A 22,302-nucleotide genomic window follows, 5' to 3' on the forward strand; every position below is an offset into this window, starting at 1 on the left:
GGTGAAAATGTTCTAGTAGCCAGCCTCGGCCACCAGCACCACATCCCTCACACTGTGGACGAGCCCCTCCTAATCTCTCGGAAATGCTGACACCATAGTACTCCGTCTGCAGTGCTCAACTCACCCCACCCCAGGGCACATTCTCTCCCTTTCCAGGTACTCATCCCAAGACAGTGGTACACAGGGATAGAGCATAACATTTTTTTTTTAATTTTTATTTATTTATGATAGTCACAGAGAGAGAGAGAGAGAGGCAGAGACACAGGCAGAGGGAGAAGCAGGCTCAATGCACCAGGAGCCCGATGTGGGATTTGATCCCGGGTCTCCAGGATCGCGCCCTGGGCCAAAGGCAGGCGCCTAACCGCTGCGCCACCCAGGGATCCCGAGCATAACATTTTAAATCACAAACATTTTTTGAAAAAAGTTAAAAGTGTTTTATCAATTCATCAAAACATGGAGTTCAAACAACTGCTATAGTTTAGTCAACTGAGGGTTAACTATTTGCTCTTACTAAACTTTACAGTGCTGGGAGGATTATTTTGTCCTATTTGCACTCGATGACATATGATAGAAAAGACCTTTTTTCATGGTGGAGTGGGGTAAGACCAGAATACACTTTTTTGGAAGTCCTTAAGCAGATGCTATATGTGCTCTACTATATTAACATAAGCGACCGTAATGGACAAAAAGCATTCTAACTCTGCATGAACGAAAGGAAATTCTCTTAAAAACTACCACTATTTAATAGTGTCAGCCTCTTACCAGCATGCAAGTAAGCCAGGTCAGGGTTCTCGATGTCGGGATGCTGCTCTTTCAAGTGGTTTCGGAATTCCACAGGCACGTTTGTCCCATAGTCACATTTGGGGCAGTTGTACATCTTGACTCCTTCATGTTTGCCAGTGTGCAAAATGTGCTTGCGGATATTTTCGGCACAGTTTGACCTACCAAGTAGGAAAGAAAAGCAATCCAAATTAAGGTAGAATCAGTATCATGAGTATCATGAGATCAGAAACAATGCTATCAGCGACAGTCAATGTAGGCCTTACTGTGCGCCAAGCACCAGTCTACGTGTTGTTCTCGGCCAGTAGTTTCAACGTGTACGATAGGGTAATCCCATGAGGCTGTTAGTTTCTGTTAGCTCTGGTGCTAATTTTTAAGCTGGTCTTTTACCTTAGTGATTGAATTCTATGCAGAACCGGAAGCACAAAATCCCAGGTGCTACGATTCTAATATCAAATTATTCTGGTGCCACTTGAGGGCACTGAAGGAGTTTCCTTAACCCCAAGAACACACCTTTCACCAGGGAGGAGTGGTATAAAGGAAAGCATTGCTGCCTCCATTGAATTGAGAGGACTAAGGAAACAAAGCAGCTTTGGCTTTTAAGTCCTGTTAAGTGAGCTCTAAAACAGTCCACAGATAGAAAAGCAGCAGTGTGTTAAGTGCCAGGGAGCTTTCCAGCGTGGTGCAGGTTTCCAAGCACCAGGGAGTGAGAGCTACAATGCAGGCCCTGTACAGTATACACCAAACAGCCCTGGCACCACGAAGAGGCTCCTCTCCTACTGTTTTCCTACACGCTCAGAAATGCCAGCCCTGAAATGCCCAGGGAACAGGGAACAGGCCTCTTTCCTGAGAAGCAAACTTCTCCACCTGCCCCTCCATCCCTCCGTGAATCTCTGCATCAGGCGTTGCACACCTAGACCCTTGCTGAACACATACGCGGCTGCTTTTTGTTTTTGTTAGAATAGCACTAAAAAGGCCACTGCACAAATCCACGTGGGTTGGTGGTGGGTGGGGGTGCACTTAACCAGAAAGAAACAGAAAATCAGGCTGGCCTCAATCTCCCACAGAGCAAAATTGAATGGCAAAAGAAAAAACAAATCAAGCCACAGAATCATCAGCATCTCTGGAGGGTACTGCCAAAGAACAAAGTCCTGCAGGATACTGTTTGACGTGAAGGTCTGGGGACCGCTAAGGTTGGAAAGCAGCAGTTAGCAAGCTCATGCCACAACGCACACACCAGATGACGGAAGGTCCTACCCGGAAGCTTCACCAGGCTCTGTGCTACCCCAACACTTCTAAGTAGGATTACATTTGTGTGTAGTACTCAGCTGCACTGCAATGCTGACTTTGCAGGAACGTGCCCTAGGAATGTCGGTGATGGATGCAAAAATGGTTATGACCCAACAATTTTAAAGCAGTGATACTAACACTCACAGGTGAAGGCAACAGATGACATTAGAACTCTAGAGACCCACCAAACACGATGTCTCTTCACTCATGAAGAGAGGGAATGGAAGCACATCAGGGAAGCAAAGCAGGGTTCACAACAGCAGCGCTGGGAACAGCATCCCACAGATGCAGAGGGACCAGGTGCCCTTTCCTAGTGACATCCAGAAGAAGTGAAAACGCAAATAGTTTCCTCAAGAATGGGCATCCTGCATCATGAGAACAGTCCTATAACCGGACCCAAGATATTCCCTTGGAAAAGGTTAGGCTACCCGCCCTTCCATCCCCAGGCAGTTTGTCCTGAAACGCATGTGCCCAATTATCTAGAGTTAGAAAGACTAACAGACAAATTCCTCTATAGCTAGACTACTAAGAAACACAGTAAAATGTTAATGCAGTGGTACAGCAATGCCCACTTCTATTTTCCAAATATATTTTAATTATATATTAATATTTATATTAAAAATTCATAACAACAAACACCTTTAAAAAGAAAAAAGAACCAGAACAACAACAGAGATTTTTTTCTGCTATTTTAAGCTTTGCCTTCGGCAAGGGCTCTGTCAAGCTTTATGTTCAGTTCCCCTTAGAACTTAGACTAAATATACGTTAAGTTTGTAAAAATATGCATATATGGCCTCTTTCTTGCCTCTACTGAATTACCAAACTTGCTTTCTCTATAAATCCCTATTGGTGGGGTACCTGGGTGGTCAGTTGGTGAAGCGTCTGCCTTTAGCCCAGGTCATGGTCCCAGAGTCCTGGGATCGAGCCCCATGTTAGGCTCCCAGCTCAGAGGGGAGTCTGCTTCTCCCTCTCCCTCTGCCCCTGCTCATGTGCACTCTCTCTCACTCACTCTGTCTCTCAAATAAAATAAAATCTTTTTAAAAATCCCTATTTTTTAGTTATCACTGTACTAAGTAAATGAGTAAGCACCTCATGTGTCCTCTGCACTTGTCACTGGCCTGCTACTTTGATGTTATCACAGTAACTGCTCTTAGAGGCAGAGACAGCGAGACATTTTGCAGAGAAGGAAAGGGGGCATCAAGAGATGAGATGACTATCAAAGGGTACAGTTAGAGAGTGCTGAAGACTGCCTTCCTTACATATTTGTATATACAAGATACCAGGCACATTCAAAGGAAAGGGTAGAGTCTCTTAATTGTATAAATATCCTTGGAATAGTGACATCATGTTGACAGAAGTAACACAGGAAAACACTTGAAGATGGATGAAACTAATGTTTACTTTTGTGATAACTGAAAGGAAGAGGACCGTTTTTTTGAATTCTGCAATGAGCTGAGTGACTGTTCCAAATTACTCCCTTAACTCTGCAGATTTCCCATTTGTTCTCCATGACACCCCCTCAACTCACCAGTGTTTACTGACACCAGGGAGTGAAAACAAAAAGCTCCCGCTGTACTTAGTGCGTTCATTAGGACTACCCACTCTTTGGTGCCACCTATGTTATTTCCTTATGAAAAAGCTAGGCATTAAGAATCAGCAAAGACAATCTTGATCAAGTGAGGAAGTCAGAATCACCAAAACCCACCAACTTCAATTTATAATGCGTACTTAAATACAAGACAATATAAAGCAATGAATTCTCATCATCAGTGAAGGTCTTGAAGAGATGACATTGAAAACAGAGTGGTTTGTTTTTGGAAGGGGTGAATCTTGGACAAAAATAAAACAACATCTCTTGTATCTCTGTAGCTAAACAGCATGTGGAAGCTAACATTCAGAAGACTAATGGTGAAGCAAGTAAAGTGGAGGAGGGAGAATTTAAAAAGGTGAGAGGCTTCTTTTTATTTAAAAATATAGACTAGAACAAGAAAGACGTGGTGTGGAACTTGATATTTTACAAGGTAGTAAGGACCATTTCATACACATATATATTTACATATACATACATATATATTTTTATTTATACTATATATACTCCTCATATATTTTATGTATAATACATGTACGTTTATTTTAAAATTTTTATACATGAATAGATAAGACACATTAAATACAAGCTAACAAGAACATAAAATAGGTAATGTCTGTCTGCAATAAAAAGATACATCTTATGTATTGCATGGATGACAGTGTATTGGTATGCAATCAAAATTTGTTCTTCTGCATTTAATGTCATGCCATATAAAACTTTTTAAAATATTGGGACAAAACTGAGCCTTTCACACCTGCAAAAGCAAACTATTCCAGTCAAAGCCTAAGAAGTAAAAGTGATGACATTATGCCAATATCATTTAAAGCAGAATATCTACAGTAAGTAAGGGCAAACTTCAGTCCCTGCACTTGAGAACCTCACATAACATGTCCCAGAACTCGAGGAATAATAAATAGATTGGACACCTTCTGGTAAGTAATTCTTAATGCTATTCAGCCCAAAAATGCTCATTCTTCCCCAAAATAAAACTTATGAGTAGGAATTAGCATGGTAAATTGAAGTGGTGCTAATCAAGGATGGGCTGTGCAGGAGAAGGAGGGATGCCCTATGATATGGTTTCAAACAGGGTCATGACTAAATCACTAGGCATGACAGCAGTTAAGCCAACTGGGTACACAATCATTAGGACTGGGTGACTGAATCATGTTTTCACTTTGACATCGATTTTTTTTCGTAAAGAACTTATTTCTGTCCCATGTTCATAGACTGGAAGGTTTGATATTGCTAAGATGGTGATACTCCTCAAATGATGCACAGATTCAATGCACTCCCTGTCAAAGTCTCAGCTGGATGTCTTACCTCAGCTGATCCTAAGGTTCATATGGAAATGCACAGGCCTAGAAGAGCCAATACAGTTTCAAAAAAGAACTAGGTTGGAATACTCACACTTTCTGAGTTCAGAAGTTATTCCAAAGCCATAGTAACCAAGACAGTGTGGTACAAGAAAAGGACAGACATTGGGAATTGGCATTGGAAGCCACAGTTTCCACTGAAGTTAGATGCCTGAGTGCTGGCTGCAGGCTCCCTACAGGGGTTAGGGATGCACGCAGGATTTGCTGGTACCAGGATCTACATGCACAATGTGAATGGGAAAGTTATGAGGAAACTCAGAATTAGATTCAGGAGTATGACATGTTGACAATCCTGAGGCAGCTTACAATATATACATACAGAGAGTAATGTGCAACGTATTACATAAAATACAAGCTGGGCAATGGGCAAAGGACCAAAATGGGAACTAATTTCAAGGCTTCTGAAAATATATGTAATAAAGGAAATATTTTATTTGGTTCAAAGGCAGTGTGTTTCAAAATAATAACTGGAATATCAAAAGTGCTTCTAGAGCTCTGCAAAATTATTTTTTAGTACTACTTGCTAACTCACTGCATATTACACAAAAAACATTAGGTTAAATTTATGTTATATTTGAACTACGAAAAAGGAAGCATAGAAAAATTCTGAATGTTTTCCCTCTTTTGATATATGTTATTTTGGTTATTAAAACAAAAAGCACCAGTGAAGCTGTTGAACAAACACACATTTGTGTATTTCAAACAAAAAGTCTAACAATGGATAGATACAGTGAAAGTCTCCCATCCACCACCTCTGCCCCCACTGCCCCAGGCAGGTACAATTTTTAACTTCTTATCAATCTTTTGGGAGAATTAAAAATGACTGCAAATATATTGTACATTCTTATCGCCACCCTCCTGGTATACAAACTTGCTGGCCTAGCATTAGTCAGCATCTTGCTTTCCTTACCTAAGGATGTAGCACAGGAGATCTTGCCACTTCAGCATGAGAAAGCCCCCTGTTGCTGCCTTCAGCCTCCCTCCAACTCCCTCCCCCACTTCTTCTTCTTCTCTGTTTTTTTAATAGCCACACAGTATGGATACAGCATATTATATTTAAGCGATCCTCTACTGATGGGCATTTAGGTTGTTTCCACCTCCCTCCGACTCCCTCCTCCACTCCTTCTTCTTCTCTGTTTTTTTTTTAATAGCCACACAGTCTGGATACAGCATATTATATTTAAGCGATCCTCTACTGATGGGCATTTAGGTTGTTTCCAATCACTTGCTAGTAGTGTAAACAAGGTTGAAATGAATAATCTTCTAAAACACTTTCTATTTCTCAGGATGCCAAGAGAATTTCATGATGCCAAGTGGAAGTGTTTCAAATGTCAATGGGCATATGTTTTTGTAATTTTGATAAATTCTGCCAAATTGCCCTCCAGAGAAGTTGTAGCAATTTATGCTTCTACCAACAATGTTTGAGAGATGCTGTTTCTGCACATTCTTGCCAATGAAATGTGTTACCAAACTTTCAATTTTTTGCTCATTTGGTAGGAGAAAAAAACTCCAGCTCACTGGAGTTTCATTTTTTAATTTTTACATTTGAATTTGCATTTTTCTTATAATGAATGAAGCTAAGTATCGTCAAATATTGAAATGCCATATGTATTCTCTTTTCCAATGCACTGGTTTTGTATTTTGATCTGCTTTCTTTTATAGTGTTGTTAGTCATTCTCTTATACAATTAAGGAGATTGACTATGACAGAAGCTGCACATACTTTTTCCCTAGGTATTTTTTTCTTCTTTTGACCATGCTTATGGTAAAGCAGAAGTTTTTAGATTTTGTTCCATGCCTTCCTTAGTTGAAAGTTATAAAAAGACCTGTCCCACATTTGGTTCTGGTACTTTTATAGTTATATAACCTGACATTAAGTATTAGATCCATTTCAAAACCATCGTAGAGTGTGGTACAAAGTATAGATCCAGAGTACTAGCTGGATCTCTCAATACCATTCATTAATAGTCCATCTTTCCTCCACTGACTTGAAATGTCATCTAATTTTGTTTGAAGCTAATTCTGGACTTTCTATTATAATGAGCTGGTCAGTCTGTGCATGTACCAATCTGTTTTAATAAGCCAGGCTGCATACAGGAGGCTCACATCTGGTAGAGCTCATCCTTCTACATTGTTCTTTTTCCTCCCATCATAGCAGGATCAGTGTCCTACCCAGGCCATTATGGAGTCAGTCATAAGACTGTAGCCTTCAGCAGTCTTAATGGCAAACATCTTGAGCTAATTATGGAACCAGAGAGACCTAGGCCAATAATAAATTAATATCCCAAATACAACTAGTTATTTCCTATGTACTTATTAATATGTACTGATAATATGATCTTTCTGATAAAGAAGCTCAAACACAGACTGGCCCAGATATATAGAAGGTGTCGGCACTCAGAGGTCCTAAATAAATCTGAGTTTACTATTTCCCCAAAGGAAGCTACATATCCACCTCAACATTCTAAAATTTGCTTGAGTGAAATTAATGATGGTCTTAATCTTCTGGTAACAATTTGGCATGCTATATATGTAAATTGACATAAAAATTCTGTAAGTTCTACTTAAAGAAACACATCAGTTTTGTTCAACACTTTGATTCTCAAACTTTTTGAACACAGAGCACTCTTTAGGTTCAGGGGAATAATACATATATCTCATAAGGCTGTCAGGAGCATTACGGTAAATTACATTAAGCATGTTCAGAAACTGCAGTAGGTACTCAATTCTTTTTTTATTACTACTACTAGTCTTTCTATTAAATGCAAGACAGTTCAACTATCAGAATCATTATTAGCAATTATATTGCTAATTATATATGAAAAGCAATTTCAATTCACTTGAATAAAAACAGATTCCCAAAACAGTTATATAAGTGAACATACGTGTACACGTTGAGAAATGCAATTTCTTCTTCTGCCTGTTTGGAATAGTCTTTGGACTCCTATCCTTGAAAATAATTACTCTGTAGTTAAGTTTTATGTATTGGAACAAGAGCATCAATACTATGCACTGTAGTACGTATTTATCTAAAATTTCAGTGGAAAGGGGTTTCTACTATATCTTTATAATAGTAATTCAAAATGAATAAGGAATAACCCAAAGAAAGGATTTATGTAAATTAAACTTAAGTTCATCACATATTTTTTTAACCAGTAGTATTTAATTATAAATTTACTGGGCAAAAAACCAGTCTAAGAAAAACAAGAAAATCTCTGTGGGAGAGAGGAACATAAAGCTGCCAAGTCACTGCAAGTTGGAAGAATGTGCTCCAATATATAAGCTCAAGGCCTGTTCACAGTTTACGTAACGCAGCCCGAGGCATACAGTCCTCTACCAATTCTGTTCTCACTCAAGGACCCATAAGGAAAAAGCCTGATAATTTTAGACTACAGAACATTTGTGCTGTTTAAATTTAAAGTTGGTGAGAAGCTGTAAGAATAAAGAATTTCAAATTCCCCTGCCTAAAATGAAACATTTTATCGATGATGTTTAGAAAATGAATGTCATTTGAAGTGTTGAACCAAATAAATCACCAGAATAGACAGCACAAAGATCCATGTATATAAGGGATAAAGATGTCATTTCAGATCAATAAGGAAACGATGGGTTTTATATAATAAATGGTGTTGAGTCAACTGCCTGCTGTATGGGGAGAAACAAATTAGATTTTTATGGCCCTAACCATGTAAAAATAAATGCCATTTGGATTTTAACATTAACATAAGCACACTATATTATAAAAGTGCTAGAAGAAAATACAAGAAAATATTTTTATAATCTTGGTTGCAAAGAGCATTCCTAAATTCAAAACCCAAATGCTACAAAATGATGTAGCAAAATACACTTCATAAAAGTTAAAATTGCCATATAGCATAATACATTATAAATAAAGTTAAAAGACAAGTCAAAGAAATAGAGAGAATATATGCAACATAAAGACAAATGCTTAATAAAAAGACTACAAAATGAGTACCTATGATTAATAATTTAAAAAAAAGATAAAAATCTCAAAAACCAGATGAAGAGCATAAGTAAGAAATCTGTAACTGGGGATCTATAAGAGGTTATGTAAGCATTAAAAGGTAATCAATGACTCTAGTAGCCAAAGAAATGAAAATCAAAGCCTAGTGTAACAGAGGGGCAAAATTTAAGAAGATTGGTAACATTAATTATTGGTAAGGGAAAAATCTATCACTGGTGACAATATCCAATAGCTTTTGGAAGACATTTGAAGATAGCCTTCAAAATTAAAATATACAAATATTCTTGGATTTAGGAATTCAATTTCTAGAAATTAGCCACACGGAGAATCATTGAGCTATTATTTATAACATTAGGCTAAACACACTAAACTTTAGGAAAAAAATTAAAACTAGAGATCTATTAACAGAGGAATGGGTCAGTAATTTATGGTAATCCACTCTGTGGGATTCAACACTGCTGAGGGTAAGGGTTAATTTTCAAGCCTGTTTCCCAGAGGAGGTGGTGGCATCTTACGAGCTTCCTGGAAGCCAACTACATCCTGGTGGGACACTGGGAGGACACAGCCTGATTACAGGAAAAGAGAGGGTATTCCCCAACCATGAATGTTTAGTGGTGTCAGGACAAGGCAAGAGGCCTGGTCGGCCAGGTCACTGGACTGCTCAACCACAACCCTGAACACACACCTAAGAAGGATGGTACTCCCCCAGTGGTGGAGCTGAAGAGTTCCACAGCCAAAGAGTCAGAACTTTCCCAGTATGACATCCAACACTATAAAATCAAGTGTTGCTTCAGAGTAGAACAGGTATGGACACAGGCTGAAGGGAGGAATAATAGCCATGCACCTGTCTATGACTTTCTCCCAGCAAATGCTGTTGACAAAGGCCTGGTGTGTATGCTACTCATCATTCACCCTTATTTGTTGGACAAAGCCTATCAAATAAAATAAGGTAAACCTTATGTCCCACCATGGAAAAATTTCCAATTTAATTAAAACAAAAATAAAACAAGTCCCAGATAAATACATATATGGCTTTTTCTAGCTTTTTAAAGTTATATACATAGTCACATGGATATATAAATGCATTAAATGTGTAAAGGAGGAAATGGTAGTAATACTATATCGATGTTGTTAATTATCTTTATGGAAATGTTTCCAAATCAGGAAACTTTCATGTTTGCTTAGTATATGTTTAGATCACTTGGAAGATTCATGAGAATATCTTCTAAATTTTACTCATGTATAAAGCAAATATGATCAGAACATGTATTTCAAAAAGAAGTGGATAGTAGTAAAGTATTGTATCAAATGTAAATATTATAAACAATAAACAGTATAGTCAACATAAGCTGGGAACAGAGGTCGGGAAAACTCTAAATACAAAGATTCTCCTGTTTACATAGAGACAATTCAAACTGATGAATCAGATAAAAGATTTAAGTACAGTAAGTTGAGTTGTAAAGGTAATCACTTGGATTAACAAACAGGGTATTATAGTAAAAACAGGGAAGAGAGGAGGAGTGTATCAGAAGGGGTAATCGAGCTAACTTTTTTGGATATGTTACAATAGCCAGATGCTGCCTATAAACCAAGAAAGAGAGGAATAAGGTTATCTCCAGCAGGATCAGGATATGAATGATTAATGATTATAGTTATCTCAGGGAATGGGGTGTAGCAGTGAGACTCTGACTTTTCAAATAGTAAAAATAATGTACAACCTAAGTTTATGGGTATTTAAGTAAAATAGACATTTAAAAATAATGGCATGTTTAATTACTTACAAAATTATCCAAAATTAACTTTTTTTTTTTTTTTTTTTTTTTTAGCTAAGACAAAAAGAGTTTATAGGTATCAAAAGTAATCAGAAACCACAATGTCCTGAATTTTTCCTTTAAATTTTAATTGGATAGTTTATGGATCACCCTGCTCTAAATTCTATGAATTTTCTTTTCATTTTCCCCCTTAACGGGTAGCTTTTATTTAATAGGAAAATTCCTACCAGACCACTTATATTCATGACTTCAACATATATTCCTGTTATCCATAAATCCCAATTCCTTGAGGACTATGACCACAAGGACTCAGGCATTTTCTCTTTCCATTTCTCAATCATGATTATGATAGCGTTTGTTACATGATAGAAGGTGATGAGCATCATGTGATGCTAAAACAGAACCATGTCTTATAAGCAAAAAGAATTTGTTCAGCACAGGAGTGGATGAAAAGCAATGCATTATTGATCATGTTCTATTTCTCCAGAGTAGACACAAGGATCGGGGTTCCAGGCTATGGTGCTATCCACATATTCACAGCCATGGTCAGAGTGCAGCTGAGACACAACTGTGTGCTCATGGAGAAAGCTGCCCAACGGCAGCACCGCACCAGCCTACATGTGACTCCCAGGAGGCCTCTGTGCATTTGCACAGTTAGGTGCTGGTCTAAAAACCATGGGAACACGGCCAGGCTTCCAAACCCACTCACTGGGAGGCAGTATTCAAAAGAGAAGTCACATAAGTCCAGTTACTGCTTTAGTTCATATAGAAAGTATACAGTAGTTAAAAAAAAAAAAAAAGTCTACTTTCACATATATTGACTTCCTATTCTCAAAATGAATTTATTCAACATATATTTAATTTAGTGCCTACCACGCACAAAACAGGAAACATAAAAAGGAATCATGTTGGTTCTGCCCTCATAGACAATTCCATTTGACAGATGAGTCATGTACATCAACAGTGTGCTTCATAACATGAAAGTGACTTTTGAAACAGAGTTGAAGATCTCACCTGTCCCCTGCTACACCCCCTTCAGTGGCATTTTTCATTGATAACAGTCTAAAATCACCTTGCTTTCTATACTGTTTAAAATGCCTTACTGACTTCAACTGATTTCTAAGGAGACAGATTACGCACACGCTTGCCCATGGATATGGCACCACATTAGACAAGTTCGTCATGGAAGACTATGCCCAGTGCTCCGCCACTACCTCTGTTCCCAGAGACCGTGTAACCTGCCACCCACTGGCCCCCACGATTCTTAGCCCCATGGTCATGTCCAATTACATGACTTCTCTATTCAATCTTTGCTCAAGGTATCCACAACCTGTAAGGAGAAATAATCTACTTCAAACCTAAAAACCCCCTTCCCACCTTCCACTCTGTGAAACAATGAAAATCACAAGGAGGCAAATGGTAGGAAGCCACATGGAACTCTGCTAAAATCCCAAATTATTTTGTGAGAATGTAACATTTCAAGAATGGCCTCCCTCATCCATGTGTGAAGTGAGAGAAGAAGACAGATTTAAATGTGTGGCCAGACGTGGCCTGTCCTCTGCATTCCATGGAAGGAGGAAGGACCACTGGCAAGTGCAAGCCCTGGAGGACCTCGATTTCTCCTTGATTCTTCTTCAGCTCCAGAAGGAAAAATACATCTTGCTAACCGTTTCACTTCTCATTGCCTGCTCATTGCCAGTCTGGGAAAGGGGGAAACTTCAACAGCAGGAATTCCACGCTGCTCATGATGAGCAGTAAATGATGAGCCTAAAGGGGGTAGATGACGAGTACGATATATATAGTGTGTTTCTCAAACTTATTTGGCAACAAAAACCCTTTTTCTCAGCCAAGCAAACAGTATCGCGTGAAGACCATGATTTGTGAAAATCAAAACATCGAATTAGCCCTACACACTGTTTGGCCTCCTGACACTAACCTTCGGTCTGGCGGGTGGTAAGTGCAGCAGAAATTGTCTTCAGCCCCATCCTGCCACCGGCCCCTCGAAAAACACAGTCCCCACCCAAGTCTTTGCCACTTGGCATTTCTTTGCTTTACAGGGATGAGTTTTATTCTTTCCTGTTCTGTTACCTGGCTAAGCTTAGCAAAATGCAATCCTGTAAAACCAGGAAAGGCACGTGGAGAAGCCTTCTGAGCAGAAGGGTGCATGCCGCGGAGGTGCAGGGAGGTGTAGCCCAATTGTCCTGGTCCATGCAATCCCAGAGGCACGAGGGGCCCAAACTACCAAAGTCCTACATTACTGAACTATGGCTTGAAATTAGCAATCGGGGGGGGGGGGGGGGGGGAGGCTGCTTTACGAAGCACATTTCGTGTGTGTAAAGTAAAATTTCACTGAACCAAAAATACGTTTCGCTACTACTGAGAGTCTAGGCCAGAGCTTGCTTTTACTTGGAACAATCTAATAATGTCAAAGAGAAAAATAAAACAGCAGCAAATTCCTGCATGTGAGGGTACCAGTGCAGCTGACGGGTTTTACGGCCCCGGTGGCAGAGATCACCACGTGCTCAGACTCTGGTAGTCTAGCCAGGCGCGCGGGGCTGGTGCACTGCCCTAAAATTCTAAATACGTCTTATGTGGCCAAAGGAGAATGCATCGCTCACACCTGCTGCACTGGAGGCACCGGCTGGAAATGCACGCAGGCGGGATCAGAGCGAGGAGGTGGGACAGGAGAGAAACCAGCTAGTCCTCCAGCAGCCCCTCTCTCCAGAATCCTTGCTGCACTGCCACGGGAAGCCTCCAACTTCCCTGCCTTTGAAAGTCTTTTGAAAGACTCTTTCCCTGACTGACTCCAGTTCTGTTCCTTACAAAGCTCCCTGAGTCCAGTATGTATTTGCTTGATAGTAGATTACAAGTGAATACTTTATTAATTTTGTGTGAAACTGAGTCTTATTTTAAGGAGCATTTAAAGCTTTTATCATTCTGAAGTTCTAGGATCACTCTGTAGAAACAGTTAATAGGAGCCAGTCACTGATGGTGAGGGGCCACTGGACTTACTTAATAATCTATGTCCATCTTTACAAAATGCTCCACGTAATCCATTTAAAAATAATAACCGGTTCATTTCGGTCTCTGCACACAATACTTCCCTTTGTCCCTTGTAAGTCTCTCAAATGTCTTATTTTAAAGGAATATATAGTACTCCCGGAAGACATTTTCCCATTTCTATTCTCTCCGACTCCTGCGAGCCCTTGTTCTGTGTGATAAGGCAATCTCCTCCGGGATCGGAGCTGTGTAGTTTCGCACCACGAGTGACAAGGACTCGGCTTGAATAACTGCTGTGCGCAGGTTGTAATTATGTCAGCTGGAGTGTTGAACAAGGGGACTGATTAATGTGAGCCCCGGCCCAGGCGCAGGCCCTATCAAAACCTCCGCGCAGGCCAGCAGTGGGGACGGGTTAAAGCAAAAAGACAAAACATGCTGTATCGCCCATGATAGATGAATTGCTCCAACAGTCTTCAGGCAGATGTTCCGGGACAGTATAATATACAATTACTCTGCCTTATCACTTTCCCAGGGACAATAAAGCTTCCTCCTTCTATAGCTCATGTGAGTGAAGGCAAAATTCGTTTTACTTTTACAACACTGACTCACTTATCATGGTGCCTTGATTGTGCTTTTACAGCTAAAGAAAACATATATTCCACTTTTAAACTAAAAAAAAAAAAAAAAAACTAAGGGAAAAAAAAGACAAAACCAAACCCTCTCCCCCAAAACAACAAAACGAACCCAAACCTTAAAAAAATTGGAACCCTGTTTTGAATCTCTTCGATATCAGAGCATGCAATGTTTTAAAAAACTGTTTTGTTAAAAATGGATGCAAGGAAGGTGATGTGTGTGTGTGCACGTATTAGCTAAAAACAAGCATGTGTCACTCAAGAAGTAAGATTTGAGTTGCATAATTCGCTATATTAATAACATTGTGCTTCAACAGCCATACAGAAATCACTAACTGAAAGGAACACGTAATTAAAACTATATATATACGTATATATATATATGTATATATACGTATATATATGTATATGTATATGTTGATATCATCCATATATTTCTCAGGCCCAGGCGCACGGCCCCCGAGTCTGGGAGGATACCTTCCCAATGACACACTCATTACTGCCGTTCCTACTTGGTGCCTCTGGGTCCCTCCTTCCTGAAGGATGCAGCGTGAGCCTAGGGAAAGGAGGCTGCCTCGACCGCGTCAGGAGCACACCATAGCCAATGCTAAATCGGACCTGCTTCAGGAGCACTACGGTGATCACTGCTACTATGCTTACTTGTACTCACAGAAATGCTGCCCAAATTTGTGACAAGATGGTCAGAACCATCGCAATTTGGAAAGGGAAATGAATGCACTTTTCGTTTTTAATGTTAAAAAACAAGCTAAAATAAAAAAATTGATATAGCCATAATAACCATTTTGTGATAACCATAATTAATGATGAAATAAAGCAGCCAAAATAACATTAAGATTGAAATAAATCCATACACAATGTTCTTGAATAAAAACAAGCAAATAAAAAGCATGTATCAACCTGTGGAACTATACAGATGACTTACTTCCACTTTTTAGTTGTGCAGCACAACTGACACCAACACTTAGCAGTTGTAATACACCCTAAGTCACAGAAACAAATCATGTAGCCTATCTCATCCTAAGGAGTGATAGATTTGCTTTCTCTTTTCATATCATACACACACTAACTCCAAGACCCACATGATCCTTATTATTACATTTCTCTGGGCAGGACCATTCCAGTAGAGTTCTACATTTCTAGAAACGTGGAGATTTGAAGAAGGTAGAGAGAGGGTCAACCTAAAATAGCCAAACAGAAATTTTCACACAAATGGACACGGAAGATATAATTAAGCCCGCAACTGATAAAAGAGTTGTGCCATATATATGATTACTTGGAATAAGTCAAACAAACAAAAGAAAGGTAAAAGAAATTGAGTGGGCTGTAAATACATAGGGGAGTCAGGTGTCATCACAATAAACAGCTGAGCTCCTCCACTGGCTTGTGACGTCACTAGAGTAGCCCGTCAGATTTACTGGTCTGAGAAGAACCCCAAGACACTCACAAAAATTGTTTAGAGTAAATCATAGAAAAGATGTCACAATTTAAAAGACTGCATTTAAAAATGAGTGTTTGTTACATGACTACACCAGATTGTTAGCTGGTGCTAAGCAAATTTCTAAATTGCATATAACAATTAAAGTAATATAGGCTTTGTAGAAATTCTTCCTATAAAACAAATAAAATCCTAATGGTTGGGGGGGTGGAGACAGGGAGCCAGAATTATACCATTACACAATCTCTATGTTCTCGATTCAAAAGTTTTATCACAACAAAAGTAGAAGTGGGTGCTGTGCAGCCCCCACAATGCAGAGACATCATCACAGCAGCAGCTCTAAAGCTATGGCTCTGTGTCACAAGGGCTTCCACCAAGTCACACAGAACTGCTCCAAAAATACCATCAGTGCCCCTTACGCTGCACGTAGCCCAAATCTCAGATGCACCATCCTGGCCATGAGGTACAACCCAGTGTTCAAGTTCACGGTTGGAGCTGGCGCTATCCCCTTGACATGGAAGCATTCACATAAAATTAAAAAGCAACCCTAGGCAAACAAAAACAAACAAGCAACTACAATGTACTCCCACTGACCTGCCCTCCAAGCGTCTCCCAAGCGTTCTCACAGGGCAGTCCTCAAGCCCAACCTTCCTCAAGAGCAGCCAACCTGCATTCTTACCATGTCTTCCCTTCTGTGCTTCCCTGGCATCTGCTCCCATCCCTTCGCTAGAACTGGTCTTCCCGAGAGAGTCAGTGACCTCCTCGTGACTGAGGCAGGGAGACCGCACTGCCCCTATGTTCCTGAATGTCTGGCACCGCCAAGCACCGTTCCCCTGACACACCGAGGTCCCTTCCATTTCTGGAAGCTACTTCTCAGTCTCTTACACTTGCTATTTGCCCCTCTGCATGTCTCATTTGCCACATTTTCCAAGGGAGATCTGGCTCCTATGGATGCCTTCAATTCTACATGTTAGCACTCATCATACACCTACTGACACCTCCATGAAGACGACACATGGGTGTTTCAGAGTTCACACCACCCAAACTGCACTCATGATGCTGACGGGACCTTCTTCTGCCAGCAGTGAAGACCTCGGGAATGGCACCACCACTCATCCTGTGGCCCTGGCCCTGGCATCTCAAGGGTGGCATGCATCAGTCAGCCTGCCCTTGAATTCACTGATTTGGTTCCCAAGTCCACATGTTTCAGCTCCTGAAAAGCATGTGAATCAGCCTCCCTCTCCATCCCTGGCCACACTGCCAGTTCAGGGTTGGGCATTCACCACGTTCTGTGGGCACCTTTGCAAATGTTTCTTACATGACCTCCTGTCCCCTGATCTGTCCCCCTCTGGCTCACCATTTGCACTGCATCCATGATCTTTGAAAAGCAAAATGTAAGTATGTCCCTTTCCTGCTTAAAATTCCGGCTACCCACTGCCATTAGGGTAAAACTGCAACTCTCCGGCGTGGACTTCTTGCTGTCTGGCATCCACCTAATCCATAGGCCCTATAGTCCAGGCTTGCTGATATGTAACTTCAAATCAAATGAAAAGCATAATTTGGAAGTAGAAAGCGGGATATAATCATTCCTTTAATGAAAATTAAAGCTATCAAGTTTTTAGGATCTAAAAAATTCTCAAAATTAAGCATCAATCACTTTTTACCCCCCCAAAAAAACAATCCAAGGGATTGATTTAAGTACAAATACTGAAAACGAATCACATTTTCTCTCAATAGAAAATTCTAATTTGTTTTAGGACATTTCATATATTTATTAAATGTTGTAACTTAAGATGAAAAAACAAAACATACCGAGGAAAGAAAGGGCCAAGTACAGTTCACCAAATATTTTTAAATCTTACTCAGTGAGAGATCTCCAGTGTCATATGTACAAAAGATACAAAAGGAGGGATGAGGGTTGTTTAGCAAGATTGAAGTCAAAATAATTAAAAGTAAGGAATTAAACTTTAAGGGGCAAGAATAGGGGTTAATATTAGGTTTAAATTCCCTGCAGGGAAAAGTATCAGGTTACATGTTATGTCACAGAATAAGAGATTCTGGTTTATTTCTGTGATAGCTCACTCGTTGCTCTGTAGTAAGGAAGAGCATAGTATTGTTTTCTTACAAAGCGAAGAAAGGAAAGAAAAGAAAGGAAGGAAAGGAAAGGAAAGGAAAGGAAAGGAAAGGAAAGGAAAGGAAAGGAAAGGAAGGAAAGGAAAGTGAAAAGGAAAGAAGAAGACAGAAAGAAGGAAAGAAAGAAAGACAGAAAGAAAGAAGAAAAAAGAAAGAAAAAGAAGAAAAAAGAAGAGAAGGAAAGTAAGGAAGGAGGCATAAGGACGGAAGGAACGAGCCGGCCTTCCGTCTGCCGCCTTCCAGGAAGCCGCCGCCGCCCCCCGCCCGCCCGCCCGAAAGCCCGCAACCCGCCCGCCGCCCGCCCAAAGAAAGAAAGAAAGAAAGAAAGAAAGAAAGAATCTAGGATTCATATCTAGGAATATTTCTTGTTCTAGAACTTCTCACAGACATAGTACTTCTCATAAATAGGAGAGAGCCAACAGTTTGGGCTACATTCCCTTATAATTTAGAAAAAAAAGACAGTCTTGTTTTCAGAGACCTTCTAAAGGCAAAGCCAATACAGGCACATGCTACCATGGCAAGTAGCGTCTGGCTTCACCAACGATCAGGGGCATGATGTCGAGAAGACAGGCGGGTACAGAAGCCACAGTTCCTTCTTGCACTTTATAGGAACTACTGCATCACCATTTTGTTAATGCTGCAAGTGTTTCTTTCTCCTGCAGTTTTTTACGGACCCTAAAGTAGCAATATTTCAGAATCCATGAAAACAATGGATCTGAAAACAAAATGATAGAAACTACCTCAACAGTCTCAATGAACTAATGACAACTGGTCAAGCTCTTATATACTTTATCCTCCGCTTTGTTATTTTCTCTGACACCCACATTGTAGCGTGTGAAACTCAATCCCACCCTGGAAGGTGTGTCTGATATTCTACTGATTCTTGTCAGTCCCTCTTGGCGATTACAGAGTCTTCCCTAATAAGCTACTCTGTGTGAGGTTCTGGCGCTAGGAGATATAGATAGTTACACAGCAGAGTGTTTTGTTGTGTGATAATAGCTCTAATGTCTGAGGAATAGCTTATTATGCAAGAGACTATTGCCCAAAAAAATATTTTCTATTTTTTTCATCTCTAAGGCCTTTCTTTCTGCCACAATATATACAGATATATCTAACTACCACCCAGGGGACTGTCCATAGTAATTCCTTGTAGAAAGACCATCCCCAAAGATAGCTTTGGTCCTTTTATAATGACTGGATTTGGGATTCAGCAACAGCAGGTTAGATAAACATGTTTGTCTAGATTCTACTTGAAGAGATAGCAGAGGGAATGTGTGGTCACTTTGTGTTCAAAATGGCTCTTCTAATTAATCTGTGATCTCAATGCTTATTTTAGCCTCGTCAACAAACAAAAACAACTTACTTGTATGATAAACAGAACGAATTAGCTCAGATTTTTTTTCCCTTTTAAAGACATCTGAATAGATTTGTAATTTTTAATGCTATGGAATCTATTTGTTTAAAGGTCCATAGACTTTCTTTGACTCAAATGAGTTTTGTTAGATAAAAATTTACTCACTTTAACTAAAGACCTGACATAAACACTTGTGCTGTATCAGCACAGAGCCTGTCAGCCAAAATGAAAATTTAAAAAGCCTATATGCTTAGGGGCTAGAGGGCAGGGAAGAAGAGTCTGAGTAAAACATGCAATGTATAAAAATAACATTAGACACAAACAGTATAAAATATACTAAACCAAATCAGAACCACCACTAGAGTCACTGAGATCAAAAAAAAAAAAAATCACTAAAAAAAAAAAATCACTAATAGAGAAAATGAGATAGTTGTTCAGAAAGAATTTAGTTTCTGCTGAAACAGATAAAAAAAAACATTAGGCAAAATAAAGAATACATTTACATACAGTACAACTTTCTTAATTCATTTTGGAAAATCTGAAAAGAAGATACAATTAGGTCATTTTATTAGACAACCTCTCAAAAAACCCCACCTAAACTTACCAGAAACATCTACAACTCCATAAGGATCACCTTGACACATGTTAGAAGCATCTTCTGAAGCAACATTGATGCTCGCCAATGACCGAATGTAGCTTCACAAAGCAGCCACGCTACTGACATCTACCTGTGGTTAGCTGAACTGTGGGCAGGTAGCAAGCAGCAAGGGGCAGCTCACCAGGAGCCAGCACCACAGGGCAAACTGCCATGGGCACCATCGCCTTCCAGGACAAATTCACCACAGTAGGAAGAAAGCCTCGCAGGTGTCATCATACTATGAAAAGTTTGTAAAGTAACTGGATTTTTAGGCTTTCAGACGAACCTTTCAGCCTAGCCCATTCGTGTTCTATTCCATTAAGCGGATTAGCAGTTACGAAGGAGTAGAATCTAAAGAGACAACAAGCTTGAGGTAAATGAAATAATGAAATAGTATTTACTGATACTTTAAATGATGAAAATAATATATATATATTTTTTTAATTTTTATTATTTATTTATCATAGTCACAGAGAGAGAGAGAGGCAGAGGGGTCTCCAGGATCGCGCCCTGGGCCAAAGGCAGGCGCTAAACCGCTGCGCCACCCAGGGATCCCAAATAATATATTTTTTAATGTTGGTTTTGTTTTTTTGTTTTTTTTTTGTGTGAGAACATTTAAATCCTATTCTCTTAGCAACTGTCAATTACATAACAGTCTTACTGGAAACAGGTCACCATGTTTTACATTAGATCCTCAGATCTTATTCATCTTGTAACTGAATGTCTGTACCCTTTTATCAGCCTCTCCTCACTTCTGGGCCCCCACCAAACCTAGTCCTTGAAAATCACTTTTCTGCTGTTTCTATGGGTTTGTTTTTCTTAACACTCTACATACAAGTGATATCATGCAGTATTAGCCTTTTTCTTCTAGCTTATTTCACTGACAAAATCAGTTTTGATTTAAAGTCTGTTCTGATATAACTAGGCTTGTAGCATCAAATTGCTTTAAATATCAATTTTACCTAATATTAATACTACAAATTTTCATTTGATTACTTTTATGTAGTGTCATTATTCTTTGAGAACTTCAAAATCACCCAAAAGAAATGCTACCTCTGATTTTTCTGATAAATAAATGTGTGCTGTTCACATGCTATGTATAATTTCACTTCTCTCTGGCTCTACATGATGTTTCACTACATAGGCTAACACCTAGAGTGGTTTTTTTTTTTTTTTTTTTTCCTTTTTATTATCATTCAGGGCAAATCCAAGTTTGCTCCAGCCACTGCTTCCCCCAGTATAACCTGTGAGCCTGCACAGGAAGCTGAAGGAAAATGAAAACTCTCAGAAGAGATTATCCTAAAGGAGGGAAGGATCCCCTGTGGAGTCAATCTCTTAGCTCAGGATGCTGCTGGAGCACACTGAAGATAAGAACAATGAGGCCCACTCTACAATGAATTCTTAATGCCACAATAACCAAGGTAGTTTGTCTTATTATTTAATTATGCATAATAAACATAAAATGTTTATATAGCAAAATTACATACAAATGTGTAATATTATCTAAGACCTGGAACAAATTTTCATAACTGAGACTCTATACAGAAATGTATGTTTGAAAAATTCATTCAAACTTTAAGGGAAAATAAATATTTTAAGTACAATTTTTTTTGTCCTCACATCTTAAAACTACCGCAAAATTGCTTCCAGTATCATGTAAAATAAAGACAGAATTCAATTAGAAGTATTTTTGACAAAATTTTTTTTGACAACTATTTTCTAAAACAAATAAACACAATTAGAGGCTCACACATATTTCAAGTGGTTGTGACAAATGGCAAATGCTACCTACTCCAGTCACATGTGTGAAAACTTACCGAATTTATAAGAAATACTAAAGAAAACATTCAAAGGAGTAGTAAGAGAGATTTAAGCAGTATCACCAAAAAAAACCAAAACAATACAAAAAAAAAAAAAAAGCTATTTCTACTTGAGATACCACTTCCTCGGTTAAATGTCACATCAAGTATTCTTAGCTTCCCCCTCATCCAGACAGGAAAAAAGATCTCGTGGAAATCAAAACTTCACATGTTTGGCCAAGAGCTAAAGTAAACCAACAAGTAGGGGGAGAAATATCAAAGTGTATTTCCTACAAGTTTAGCAAACAATGGAGTGAATTTTTTATAAGACATAGGAATTGTAGATTTTATTCTACAGCTATATGATACAGCGTATTTCTACTGGCGTTATAATACTAATTTAAAAAATAAGAAAAATAGCAAATAAAAAGTGGAATAGTAAAAAAAAAAAAATCTCCAAGACTGTGTGTAACACTGGAAGTAGTAAGAACAGTTGAGGAA

General features: G+C 39.2%; 1 protein-coding gene across 1 annotated transcript in view; it reads right to left on the bottom strand.

The window, feature by feature from the left end:
• The window catches only part of ZNF407 (zinc finger protein 407), a 448,125-nt gene that overhangs the window by 138,497 nt on the left and 287,326 nt on the right, over nt 1-22,302 (bottom strand). Inside the window, 1 exon segment of the mRNA XM_038525764.1 lies at nt 763-941. Within this exon segment, the coding sequence (XP_038381692.1) occupies nt 763-941 (179 nt within the window).

The sequence above is a fragment of the Canis lupus genome, chromosome 1 (genome assembly GCF_011100685.1).
Source record: "Canis lupus familiaris isolate Mischka breed German Shepherd chromosome 1, alternate assembly UU_Cfam_GSD_1.0, whole genome shotgun sequence".
NCBI classification, from domain to species: Eukaryota; Metazoa; Chordata; class Mammalia; order Carnivora; family Canidae; genus Canis; species Canis lupus.